At 47.6% G+C, this 14321-nt stretch overlaps 1 protein-coding gene across 1 annotated transcript in view; it reads right to left on the bottom strand.

Moving 5' to 3' along the window:
* ITGB5 (integrin subunit beta 5) overlaps positions 1–14321 on the bottom strand; it is a 113673-nt gene that overhangs the window by 97099 nt on the left and 2253 nt on the right. Inside the window, exon 2 of the mRNA XM_004745412.3 lies at positions 3974–4059. Within this exon, the coding sequence (XP_004745469.1) occupies positions 3974–4059 (86 nt within the window). The remainder of the gene's footprint in view (positions 1–3973; positions 4060–14321) is intronic.

Genomic DNA, 14321 nt, shown 5'->3' with positions numbered 1-14321 from the left:
AGGGAGAGGGGAAAAGAAACGCAAGCAGGCTCTGTGCTGAGCATGCAGCCCAATGCAGGGCTTGATCCCCTGATGCTAAGATCATGACTGAAAATGAAATCAAGAATCAGATGCTCAGGGCACCTGGGTGAATCAGTCAGTTAAGCAGCTGCCTTCAGCTCAAGTCATGATCCCAGGGTCCTAGGGTCCAGCTCCACATCTGGCTCCCTGCTTAGTGGGACATCTCCTCCTCCCTCTTCCTCTGGGGCTCCTCCTGCTTCTGCTCTCACGCATGCTCTCTTGCTCAGATTTTAAAAAAAAAGGAAAGAAAAAAAGAAAAAAAAAGAGAGGCTCAACAGACTGCGCCACCCAGGTACCCCAAAAATAAAATCTTAAAAAAAAAAAAGGGTCATGCAGCAGAATGGAATAGAAAACTAGCAAGAAATGCTGAGTGGGAGCCCGACGCCAGCAGACTCCAATTCAATACCTCCAATTCAATACCACAGGAACAGCAGGGCAGACGAGGGAGAGGAGGTGGAATTAGTTTACAAGGAATGTTAAACGCAGAGTGAGGCTGCCCGCCCCACCTCAAGTAAAATAAAAGCACTACGAGATCAAGAGCTAGGGAGTCCCGATGGAGGATGTCTCCCAATGACTCCGCACTGGTGTGCATGGTGTGCGGTCACAAGAGGTGGGTGGGGCAGAATCCACACAAACCCACCAGTCAGCAAGCTGGCCCTCCCTCACCATCCCTGAGGGACCAGCCCTCGGGTGCACACTCGTCATGTGCTCATGGCAGATACCTGACCTCTCTAATGCCATCCTGGCATGTACGGTTAGGAAGGCACTCGACCACACTTACTCTGTCTTGCTAAAGTGCATAGGTCGACCAGAAAGCATTCCTGAACTGTCCAAACCCAGTTCCCTGAAACACACTCACATCCTGAGGGCAGTTCACCCCCCAAAGAAAATGGGAAGCGGCATTGCCACGCAGGCATCACAGGGACTTCTGCAGCCAAGACCCAGGCTCCATGTAAGCCCAGGCAACCCGCTGGGCTAGCGAGGAAACCCAGGTGTGGGCCCAGGGAATGCAAGGCATATCAGAGTCCTGGAAGTACTAGCCCAAGAAAGGAAGAAACCTGACGCAGACAGCTGACCCTGGCTTCCAGGTCCCACTGCTTCCATTTACTAGACGATACCGTGGATGACAGGGGCAGTGTGCTGGGTAACACTCATTCCGTTCATCAGCAGTCCTATCCGAGACTCCTCTCGAGACTCCTCTCTGCACTCATCTCATTTTATACCCCCAAGAACGCTGGAGGGTGGCATTGTCACTAGCATCTGACACATCACACAACTGGGAGCAAAGCATGGCAAAACTGAGATTCAAACTTTGGTTTTCTAGAGGTGCCTGGGTGGCTCAGTCAGTAAAGCATCTGACTTCAGCTCAAGTTGTGATGTCAGGGTCCTGGGGTAGAGCCCCACGCCGGGCTCCCTGCTCAGCAGGAAGCCTGCTTCTCCCTCTTCTTCTGCCCCTCCTCTCTACTCACGCTCTCTCTCTCAAATAAATAAAGTCTTAAAAAAATAAAAAATAAACTTTGGTTTTCTAACTACATGTTGTTTAAGCCCATTTTTTTTTTTTTTTGACAGAGATCACAAGTAGGCAGAGAGGTGGGGGGGGGGAGCAGGCTCCCTGCTGAGAAGAGAGCCCAGTGCGGGACTTGATCCCAGGACCCTGACATCACGACCTGAGTCTAAGGCAGAGGCTTTAACCCACTGAGCCACCCTGGCACCCAAGCCCATCTCTTTTATCAACTATGAATTTCTGCCAGATTCTGGGCTAGATCTGAGGAGTCAAGATGAATAAGACATAGTTTAGGTTTCTAAGAAGACAACAATTTAGTTAGTCACGGGCATAAAAACAAATTAATACAATAAAAGGTTATCAGTGCTATCAAGGAAGTAGGGAATACAGGGAGATGAAGAGGGGGTCATGGCCTGCACATGCAGACACACAATAAATACCAATCCAATGAAATCCTTCAGTCAATACTTATTGAGCAACTACTGTGTGCCAGACAACACTCTAGGTACTGGGGATGCAGCAAGGAAGAAAATAGATAAAAGCCATGCCCCAACATTCTGGAAGACAGAGAGAGTCTCATACCAAAGGGCCTGGGCAGACTGATGGATGAAGAGGTAGATGGTTATGTCTAGGAAGCCAGGAAGGCCTTCTAGGCAAAGGAGCAACACAGGGAAAACCATGAGGGCGTCCACCGGGCGGGGCTTTCTGGCAGATCTTCGGGGTAGTTCCCTCTGACTAAAGTCCTGGAGGCAGGCAAGGGACAATGGGGACATACAATGCCAGTGAAAGGTTTTTTTTTTGTTTTTTTTTTTTTTTAAGATTTTATTTATTTATTTGACAGACAGAGATCACAAGTAGGCAGAGAAGCAGGCAGAGAGAGAGAGAGGGAAGCAGGCTCCCTGCTGAGCAGAGAGCCCGATGCGGGCCTCGATCCCAGGACCCTGAGATCATAACCTGAGCCGAAGGCAGCGGCTTAACCCACTGAGCCACCCAGGCGCCCCCAGTGAAAGGTTTTAAAGAAAGTTCACAACAAACACAATTAAGCACAAATACAATGAAGTTTTCATATATTGGGAAGATTTACTGGAATAAACTTATTGTGGTTGGGATCATTTATTTAGTTTAATCCTACTCTCCACTAGAAAAAATTCTATAGACGTCACATGTAAGAGGCCGGGTAGCCAAAGGGTAAGAGCCTGGGCTCTAAAATCCGGCTTTGGCACAGTGTGTGGCCTTGAAAAAAAAAAATCACGTCACCTCTCTGAGCCTTCAATTTTCATTAATACTATATACAAGGTGTGGGGTACTGGTGGGGCTCCACACATGACCATCTGTAGCCATCAAAGGCTGAACCCATCCCCAGACCTCTGAGGCTGCATTGAGGCAAAGATGCTCAGCCTTCCATGCCATCTCTTGTCCTGATGGGCACTGCATACTGAACAGCAAAGACTGAGCCAATCCAAGATGGCAGGTCTTAGCTTCTTTAAAAAATAACCTTAACAGGGGTGCCTGGGTGGCTCGGTCAGTTAAGTGTCTGCCTCTTGGTTTCAGCTCAGGTCATGATCTCACGGTCATGGGATCGAGCCCCATGTCGGGCTTTGCCCTCAGCACAGAGTCTGCCTGTCCTTCTCCCTCTGCTCCCCGCCCCCCACCCCCGCCTTGAGCACTCTCTCTCTAAAATAAATAAATAAAACTTTTTTTTTTTTAAAAAAACCACCTTAACAGTACATTCGTGCAAGGAGAGTTTGTGCCTGGTGGTTCTAACAACAATTTCAAAAAGTGAGCTGGAATTTTCCGTCAAGACAGGAGTTTTAGAAATTGATCACTTGCTGATGAGCTCACCACGCTCCAAGGTTTGTACTACTTTACGACAGCAATATGTCTAACATCTCTCCGAACTTGTAACCCTTCTTACGGGGCCTAAAGAAACAGCAACCATGACTTTTAATCATACCACAAAGGCCGAGTCATAATATTCCTATCCCCACGTAAGCCACATGAAGACGACTGGCCTCCATCCACACGCTACCCACCCGCCCACGTTTTCAACTATTAAAAAACAAACTCCCTTCACATGCTCAGATCTTTTACCAAATCGCAGGAAACTAGACAAGAATCATAACTGGCTCCCCCACAAAAGGGAAGGAAGGTCTTGTTTTCCTAAAATAGGATTAAAACACTCAACACCATCTGAAGACCCAACTGAATTTCTGTTATAAAAATGCAGCTTTGTCATGGCCCTGGGAAAGAGAAGAGGCAGCTTGCAGAATCTGTTCACCCCATCTCTGCACAGTCAACTGGGGTGCTGGGCGTAGCGCGTCCCCTACTCCCTCCCCCCTCTCCCACCCCTTCCTCACCGCCACCTCCCCCCACCCCCCACTCCCACCCCCACCACACACCACCACGTACCTCTTTGAAGCACCAGGCACATTTTGGATGGATTAACAGACATTCTTCACATGAGGTGGCACTTCCACTAGTGCATATGTTGAGACCTTTGAAGAAAGATAGAGAGGCACCAATGAGTTCCTGGCCATAAAGCTTACTGATGGGGCGCCTGGGTGGCTCAGTGGTTAAGCTGCTGCCTTTGGCTCAGGTCATGATCTCAGGGTCCTGGGATCGAGTCCCGCATCGGGCTCTCTGCTCAGCAGGGAGCCTGCTTCCTCCTCTCTCTCTCTCTCTGCCTGCCTCTCTGCCTACTTGTGATTTCTCTCTGTCAAATAAATAAATAAAATCTAAAAAAAAATAAAAAATAAAAAAAATAAAGCTTACTGATGAGGCCTTTGAATGGGGTGGGAAGAGGAGTCCGTCTGTTCTCAGCAGGGAGTCTGGGCAAGGCTGAAGGGTAAGGCCTCTGGGCCAAGGGCAGGTTAAGGGACAGCCGCTGAGACAAAGCACAGGTGTTTTTTGAAGCATGCACACTGTGTTAGCAACTCCCATTTCTTCTCCTAGACCCACTTGGATTTCCATTCCCATAATACAGTAGGTCCTCCCTCAGTGAAGGCCTCATCACACTTAGTCCACCCAAAATGACAAAAAGAAATGGTCCAAAAAAAAAAAAAAGAAGAAGAAGAAGAAGAAAAGAAAGAAAGAAAGAGGGGCACCTGGGTGGCCTCAGTCAGTTAAGCTTCTGCCTTCGGCTCAGGTCATGATCTCTGGGATCAAATCCCTCATGGCGCTCTCTGCTCAGCAATCAGTCTGCTTTTCCCTCTCACTGTAGCTTTCTGCCCTCTCTCTCTCAAATAAACAAATAAAATAAATTTTAAAAAAAGACAGGAAGAAAAAGGAAGAACAGATTGATCACCTTCAGGCATAAGATAAGAAAATCCTAAGTCAGATACTCTCACATCAAATCCAAGTGCACCGAAAGAAGCCAGCAGAACTCTTAAAGAAGAAAGTACCCATGGAATACAATGTTGGGTTAAGATAAAGAAAATTCCTTAATTCGATACACCTACCAGTATGTCAAATGGGAAAATCCAATCATCACCTCACTGGGTAATGAAAAGGCACTTAATCAAATCTAAAACCCATCCCTGATAAAATCTAGAAACCAAGATCAGAAGGAAACTTCTCTATCATTGTAGAAGTTACTTATTTCAAACCAAGGCCTACCCCCTCTCTTCCATTAATCCGGGCATCCAGAGGCAGGCTGAATTGTGGTGGTGAAGTTCAACCCGCTGTCCCCCTCCCCCACTCCCCAACCCACAACCAGTCCCATCCTTCCTCAACCTTGCCAGCGGCACGGGTATCCTTGATGAAACATATCCTCCCTTCTCTTCCCTTCCTCAGAAAGGTCAACCACACATTTCTTTTGATCACGAGCAGAACATGTTGGATTTTCTCTGAATGAAAATGACTCTATTCAGCCCTCTTAGCCCTATGGGACCCACTTGTTTCTCCTAGTCATGTCAGAAGGAGAGAGGCCCACTGAATCAATGGAAAAAAGAAATGGAGAGCCACCAGCCATACAAAGAAGGGCCCAATGTATAATGGGAAAGCAGAGCCAAAAAGATTAAAAGGGAGAATGGAAGAGAAAATATAGTGAACTCCACTAAGTTCATAAAATAATTATTGTACCATAGAAACAATTATTGTGCCCAAAAGACAAATAAGCCAGTCAAGAAATGGGCAGAAGACAGGAACAGGCATTTCCCCAAAGAAGATATACAAATGGTCACCAGAAATGTGAAAAAATGCTCCATATCACTTGTCATCATGGAAGTATAAATCAAAACCACAATGAGATACCACCTTATACCAGTTAGAATGGCTAAAATTAACAAGACAGGGAATAACAAATTTTGGCGAGGATGGGGAGAAGGGGGAACCCTCTGACACTGTTGGTGGGAATGCAAGCTGTTGCAACCACTCCAGAAAAAAAGTATGGAGTTTCCTCGACAAGTTAAAAATAGAGCTACCCTACAACCCAGCCACTGCACTACTGGGTATTTACCCCAAAAGCACAGATGTAGTGAAAAGAAGGGGAAAATGCACCCCAATGTTCACAGCAGCAATGGCCAAACTGTGGAAGAAGCCGAGAGGTCCACTGATGACAGGTGAATGGATAAAGATGTGGTTCATTATACAATGGAATATTACTCAGCCCTCAGAAAGGTTGGATACCCAACTTTTGCCTCAACATGGATAGAACTGGAGGGGATTATGCTAAGTGAAATGAGTCAATCAGAGAAAGACAATTATCATATGGTTTCACTCATATATGGAACATAAGGAATAGCGCAGAGGATCACAGCGGAAGGGAGGGAAAACTGAATGGGAAGAAATGAGGTGGAGACAAACCATGACAGACTCGAGATTCTGGGAAACAAACTGAGGGCTGTGGAAGGGGAGGGGGGTGAGGGGATGGGGTAACTGGATGACGGGCATTAAGGAGGGCACATGATGGGAGGAGCACCGGGTGTTGCATGCAACTAATGAATCACTGAACAAACACTACATCAGAAACTAATAATGTTGTTGTTGTATGTTGGCTAACTGAATTTAAATTAAAAAACAAAATTTAAAAAATATATGGATTAAAAATTTTTTTTAAAGATCTGGGGGAAAGGGGAGAACAGTTATTTCAAGACATCTTGAAGATGTAGCATTTCCCCAATTTGCTTATTTTAACTCCCTGCTTCTTCCCTGTCACTAGCAGTAAAAACAGAAATGAAGTGACAGGGAACCGTACTGTGTCATCCCGAGGAACACTAGAGAGAACAAATACCATTTGGGATAGAAGGGATGAGAAACTGGCAGGACCAGAGATGCTGGGAATAAAGGAGGGGTGGCTTCGGAGGCCCAGAGCAGGTAAATCAGATGCTTTCCCCTAGGCAGAGACCTCAATCCTGAACTCTGAGCCCCTGGTCCCAATCAGCCACCACACCCCCAGAGCTGGGGGACCCCAATCTCACCGCCAGGCCTAGACCTGGCCTTGGAACACATTTCTCAGGAGAAACATGCTGGGACTAACCACCATGCATAGCCTCATTTCAGCAAGAAGAGCCCTTTCGGGGTCTAAACACTAACCAAGGTCTCTGAATCCAACCCCCACTGGGAATTTGGGCCTGCCTGCCTCCTGCTCGCCCCAACAAATTCCTTTCTCATTTTAATGTGAATCCACTCACTTGATGACTTTTTTTTTTAAAGAGTTTATTTATTTATTTGACAGACAAGAGATCACAAGTAGGCAGAGAGGCAGGCAGAGAGAGAGGAGGAAGCAAGCTCCCACTGAACAGGGAGCCCAATGTGGGGCTCGATCCCAGGACCCTGGGATCATGACCTGAGCTGAAGGCAGAGGCTTTAACCCACCAAACCACCCAGGCACCCCTCACTTGATGACTTTTAAATAGGCACTTAAGCTTTTAAGGAGAAAAAAAAAAAAAAAGAAGTGTGTGCAGAAAGAGTTTGAAAATGCCAGTTCTACTTTGGGGTCAAATCTCCTCACGTGTCAGAAACCCAAATGTAGGGTGAGGGGGGTCAAACTGCGGATGAAAGTGACTTTCCCCTGCTCTCCTTACAAGTACAAACTCGGACCCTTGTAGCAATCGTTTCCTTCGGCGCATGAAGTCATTTCCATAAAACCATGGAACTGCAGACCCTCAGAACTAGAAATGTCTTAAAATGAGGTAGTCAAGTCAGCTCATCTTAGAGGTGAAAATGAGAGTAACAAAGAAGTCAGAAGGGATGCTGCCTAGCGAGTGCCCATATGGGGTAGGCCTGGCAATCCAGAAACCATCCCAGACTCAGGGACACATAACCAGTGAATTCCAGGGTTCTGGCAAGGAGCTATAACAGGCCCTCAATCAGGGAGGAATTTGAAGTCAGGTGTCTCATTTATGTCTCTGCTTCAACCCCTAGAAATTCACAAAGACCACTTTCTAATAACCAGGGCCTCATCAGTGAGATTTAGGAATTTGGATCATGGGTCTTGAGCTCAGGACAATAAGGGCTCCTCCGTTCTGACCCAGACAGAAGGGGCTCTGGTCTTCTTGCCAGCCTAAAAGATCTCGGACGTAATACTGATGTGGCTCAAAGGATATGACAGACATCTGCTATGAAAACATACTGAGGGCACCTGGGTGGCTCAGTGGGTTAAGCCACTGCCTTCGGCTCAGGTCATGATCTCAGGGTCCTGGGATCGAGTCCCGCATCGGGCTCTCTGCTTGGCGGGGAGCCTGCTTCCCTCCTCTCTCTCTCTCTGCCTGCCTCTCCATCTACTTGTGATTTCTCTCTGTCAAATAAATAAAATAAAATCTTTAAAAAAAAATAATAAAAAAGAAAACATACTGAACGACTGTAAAATATTTATTGTCCTGCTTTACTAACTGCTTCTATTACCATCGCATATTCACAGGCAACAGTAAAGTCATTTTACTGCACCCAAAATGATTCCTCTAGAATGAGGTTGCTACTGGGACACATCCAAATTCAAGAAAGCCTGCACTAAGCACGTACTAAATGCTAAGCTCTGGACTAGGGGACGCTAGCAAAATATGGAGTCAGAGACGGCTGGGCCAAGCCTTGCTCCCGGGGAGCTCAGGGTGACAGGCAGCAGGTAGCGGACAGGCACTCCCAGAACCCAGAGCCTAGACGGGCGCTGATGGACGCCACAGTGCCCGACTTCCTCCCTTTGGCATCACTCTTCTCTCCACCTAATAATATTGCAGAGTTTGGATTCGGCTGGATGAGTCACTCGGCACCGACATCATTTTGAAAGGGCGGAAGCAATGAATAAAAAGCCAAACAGCTAGAGTTCACAAATGTCAAAGTGTCGTGTCTAGGTCATGGAAATAGGCGCTGGTGGACCAGACGGTGGCCACATCTTTTCTTGGTTTGCACTGTGACTATTTCCAGCCCCACTGCAACGGCCTGCAGCCCTTAATATCTCTGAAGCCAGGGTTTACTGCAAACCATAATCTAAAAATATGTTTTCCTTCCGAAACTCATTGACTCACTGCTCTCTGTCATCAATCATATCCAGGCAGCTAGCATGTCCGGTTGATCATTCCTTCAAGATGTATGAAATGCTTCTCCTAATCCAGCCCTTCCTGCCTGCCCCCTCCTGCCCTACAGTGCCCACGCCAGCCCTCTGCACTTGATCTAGAGTCCTGCAGGGGCCTCCTGCTAGCATCCCTCCGGGCAGCTTCTCCCCATTTCCGTCCACCCTACATGTCCAAGGTCAGACAACACTTACTAAAGCACACATCCAGCAGGTGGAACTTCCTGATCTGAGACATTCAGAGGGAGAACAGAAACTAGTACTGAGCTGGAAGGACCCGGTACTGGCAGGGGGAGAAGAGACAAGATGCTACTCAGCTGGGACAGTGGGAAAAGCATCATGAGGATATAGGGTGTATACTACCGCCACAAAACACACGAACAATAACAGATCATGATATTCAGAACAGTTTGTGTATGTGTCACCATCATGATTCAGGTGGGAAGTGGGCTTCCTGTGGTCCTAAATTACATTTTAGTCACTGTTGTCAAGACAACAGAAAATAAAAACATTTCATTATTGTTTGGTTTTGATTTTTAAAAAAGTGACAAGCCCCTGGAGTGCCTCTCCCCATACCCTGAACCACCCTCCACACACATTCGCACACAGGAGACAAAATGTTTCTGGTTCAGAACCTAGCAACTGAACAGTCATTGACCCAAACATGTTACCATAAACTATAAATATGCCCTGGGAAGCCCTGATCTCAGTTCCCATCTTAGACTGCCTTTCTGAAAGTCACACAGCTGCAGAACATCCAGCTTGATAGACAGGACTTGTATTTTTAAAACCCCAATTCATTGGTTAAGGGACTTGTCCCAGGTCTGACAGCGGAGCATTGTGAAGGGCCAGCGGCCCTCCCACATGACCTTGTGCCTACTCCAGGACTGGGGCCCGAGGCACATAATCTGCACCCTCAACTCAGTATGGTTTAAAGATCTGCCATCTGCATGGATGTATTTGAAAGGGGGAAAAAAGGTTTCTTCTCCCGCCCCCTTATAATGATAAAATTCCAAGTCAAAAAAAAACCAAAAAACCCAATTCATATGATTGCATATAAGATGCAGCTTTAAAAAAGAATGTGTGTGCTCCCTAGATACTGACAGGAAGCTCACCTTGACATATCACTAAGTTAAAAATAAAAGATAAGACATACAACAGTTGGACAGTGCTATCTTTCAATAAACATAAGGGGAGAGACATTTGTAACACACACAGAGAAAACACTTTGGATACATTAAGAAACCTAACAGGGACAGTCTGTGCCAGGAAGGGGTCAGGACAACATGCTAGACTGATGGGCAATAAGAACGGAAAACAGATTTCTCACTATATAGCTGTTACACCATAAAAATATCATGTGACTATATTATCTGTTCAAAAATAATTTTTAAAAAGGCAACTAGTTACCTCTATGGCCTCCTCCGAAAACCCATAATTCCAGTCTAATTATGAGGAAAAACATCAGACAAATCCCAACAGAGGGACAATTTACAAAACGTATCCTCGAAATTGTCAAGGTCATCTATAACGGGTACAGATGGAGAAACTGTCAAAGCCAAGAGGAGCCTAAGGAGACAAGGCAACTCAGTTTTGGTGGCATCCAGAATGGACCTAGAACAGGAGAAACACCAGGTAAAAGAAAGAAATCTGCACAAAGTATGACCTCCAGGGGCGCCTGGCTGGCTCAGTCAGCAGAGTACAGGACTCTTGATCTGAGGGTCACGAGTTCAAGTTCCATGATGGGCATAGAACCTACTTCCAAAAAAATAAATAAATAAAAATAAATAAAATAAAGTATGAACTTTAGTTTATAATAATGTTATCAGTGTGATTCATTAATTGAAAAAAATGTACCATACTAAGAGAAGACGTTAATAAATAGGCTAAACTGGATGTGGGGTATATAGGAACTCTCTGTACTACCCTCTTTATTTTTCTATAAATCTAAAACTGCTTTACATTTTTAGAAAGTTGAGGGGTTTTCTAAATATACTGAAACCATAAGGTAGGGGGATAGGGGCAGGGGGTCCATTGCAATTGTACCAGGAACCTAAAGGTAAATGACACCTGAGCAATTTGCCACCCAGCAGGTGACGGGGACCCCCTCCCCTCTCTGCCAGCCTTTAGTCTCACAGAATGTGCTATGGGAGCAAGGGAAGGAGAAGCCAATTCCACCTACCTAAAGGATGCTGAGAAGGCTTCACAGAGGAGGGACATTTGGGCTGCAATTAGGGGGTGAGGAGAGGCTACCCTGGGCAGGAAAGATCCAAGCACTGGTTCAGCCACTTCCTGCCTCCATGACCTCTGGCACATCACTTATCCTTTCCAGGCCTCAGACGGGGCGGTCCATGGCCTCTATCACCTCCTCCAGCTCTAGACACCTGACACATTCAAATGTGTCCTTTCCCTCCCAGAATGTCTCCTATTAGTACACTGCATGCACAGTCCTTGACCTCCAGACTGCTTATAGAAGGCAGCAAAGAGCAGAGGACAGAACAAGCCCCACCCGCCCTCCCCAAGACTCCATTTCATCCAAGCATTGAACCGTGTGCCTCAGGCACCATCCTAAGGAGGGAGGACACAATGATAAAGAAAGTCAACAGCTCCCGGCTCTCACAGTGCTTAGGTTCTGGTCAGAGGAGAATCCTCCTTGTGTGCGCAGGAAGCGACGGACAGTACACAAGATCGGAGAGTACCAGAGAGGATGAGGTCTGCAGAGAAAAATCCCTAAAGAAAAGAGGCTGGAGGAATGTGGGGCAGGAGGTTGAGTTGGGAGTGGCCAGGGACACCTCAGCTGAGAGACCACCAAGAAAGGGCTGCAGGATGGAGGCAGCTGGCTCTGCAGCTACAGGGAGGAAGGGGTGTATCCCAGGCCCCAGAAGGAGCCTGCTGCTCTGCAAGGAACAGAGAGAGCTGAGGGCACCAGCAGAAATGGCCAGAAACATAAAGTCAGGGAAGTCAGAGTGCATGCAGAGGCCTGGCTGGACACTGTCAGGACTCCTGGAAGCCACTGGAGGGTTTTAAGCAGAGCAACAGGATCTGACTTGAGTTTTAACAGAATCACTCTGAGTGAGAGCTACAAACAGGAAAAGGGGACAAGTGCAGGAGCAGGCCCCATCTGGGGGGGGCGGGGAGACTTGGGTGGTGGTAGGAAAGGAGGGCAGGGGCGGGGGGCAGGGGGTGGAATCCAGTAAGGGCTGCGTGCCACACACACCTTCCCACCTCGCCACCACATAGGGGAAGCGTCAAGGCCTGCCTTGGAGCAAGCTTTTCACCAGGGGGCCCAGGAATCAAACCCTGCATTCAACAGAAGCAAGAGGCAGCCTTACAAACAGTGGGTGCCTATAAATAAAGTATTCCTTTATATCTATAAAGCCCACTAATCCCATTGCCACGGGAAAGAAAGCAAACAAACTATAGCAGTAGGCTTTCTGAAGCCTTCCCCCCTGCCCCAGGCAACAGAAAACACCTGGGAAAAGAGAAAAAAGAGACCCACCGCCCTACGAACCCAGCTGCACGCTGCCGCAGGAAAGCGACGCCATTACTGAAGCGGTGCGTAACTGTGCTGGGTTACTGACATCGTTCAAACTTTTCAGAACAGTTCCAGGAGCCAGCTGAAGAAGTGAAACCAGTAACCAGGGCAGGCGGGCACAGAAAGCCTTCTGCCAACTACTTAGATATTGTAATTCTCCGTTGCCTCAGTAGCGCAATAAGCACGGAGAACAAGCAGAAGGAGAATACTAATTAGACCTAATTAGACCCTGCCCTCTTCTGCCTCAATCCCCTTTATAAACCACCCCCCTCATTCAAGGATGGTGGGGGCTAAGACGCAAATACCTGAGGTAAAGAGCAATCCCCAAACCAAAGGCCACTGTCTGGACCCTGCTGCCCTGTTATTTCTAAACCCAGGCTGGGTCACCTGGAGAGAGGTACAAAGCCAAGGCCCAATTCCAGCGGCCCCCTCACAGGCCCTGGAACCTGTGGTGCAGGGGAGAGTGCTGCCAACAGGAGCCCACAGAACAGAATAAAGGGCCCTCTCTTAAGATTCAGAGCATTCTAATTTGCAGGGCATTTCCTAAAAGAACATTTGGGTTTTTTTTTTTTTTTCATGAACGATGACAGCAAACATGACTCCAGTTCCAGCAGCAAGATCAATGCTACCCACCCCCCCCCCTTCCTTCTGGAAGGGCAAAGACCCAAAGAAACTCTTCCCTGGTTCTGTGGGAAGGTCTCTGTGTCCAAAGGTCCTGTCTGGAGGCTCTGGGCCACGGGATGGGATGAGAAGAGCAGGAGATAACGCTGGGACAAGGGCAGAGGGTGGTTGTCAGCCTGCCAGGGACTTGTTTGAAATGAGCCTCTTAAATTAAAAGTCTGCTTTCTGCTGGATTAGGCACAGGGATGGAAGTGTGGTGAAAGCAACAGATGGACAGCAAGGCCCCTGGTCTCAGGACACCCGGCTAGGCATGGCCCTGCAAGTTTCCTCCTCCTTCTTCTTCTTTTTTTCTTTTTTAAAGATTTTATTTATTTATTTGACAGACAGAGATCACAAGTAGGCAGAGAGGCAGGCAGAAAGAGAGAGAGAGAAGGAAGCAGGCTTCCCTAGGAGCAGAGAGCCCGATGTGGGGCTCGATCCCAGGACCCTGGGATCATGACCTGAGCCAAGCCAAAGGCGGAGGCTTTAACCCACTGAGCCACCCAGGCGCCCCTAGTTCTCCTCCTCCTTTCACTGGACAATGAAGGTTTTTCTTTCCAGTCATGTTCCTAGTAGCAAGACAGAAACACGCTCTGGGGATAAAAGTACCTGAGGTGCTTCGAGAGGGAGAGAAGTGAAGGGAAGGAAGAGGAAAGGAAAACTGTGTTTGACACTCTGTTAGAAGCAACACTGGGCCACTAGGAGAAATCACACAGATGTGAGTCAGCCCCAATCTAACCTTGAGAAGCTCCAGGGCTAAGAGGGAGAGGACACGTCTGGAAGCCAGCGATGGGCTTGCTGTACCTTAGCTCTGCTGGCCCGCAGAGGGCTGGCTGAGCTCTCACAGGGCAACAGCAGAAGAAAAGCGGGCTCTGGAAGAGTTGGAGAGAAACCATGATGGCTCCACACTTTTCTCCCAGCCTAGGCTGTGTCCTATGGGACAAAGGGGCCCAGACTGAGAAGCTTTGAGATCAGGGACAAGGAGAGTGGGCAAGTCACTTCACCCTTTGGGGCCTGCAGAAAGAATGGAGATGGTCGTGAAGATGCACGTGAACTGT

This window comes from Mustela putorius, unplaced genomic scaffold (assembly GCF_011764305.1).
Source record: "Mustela putorius furo isolate JIRA1106 unplaced genomic scaffold, ASM1176430v1.1 tig00003834_pilon_pilon_pilon, whole genome shotgun sequence".
Taxonomy (NCBI): domain Eukaryota; kingdom Metazoa; phylum Chordata; class Mammalia; order Carnivora; family Mustelidae; genus Mustela; species Mustela putorius.
The sequence above is the reverse complement of the archived record's forward strand: the minus strand, read 5'-3'. Positions and strand labels throughout refer to the sequence as shown.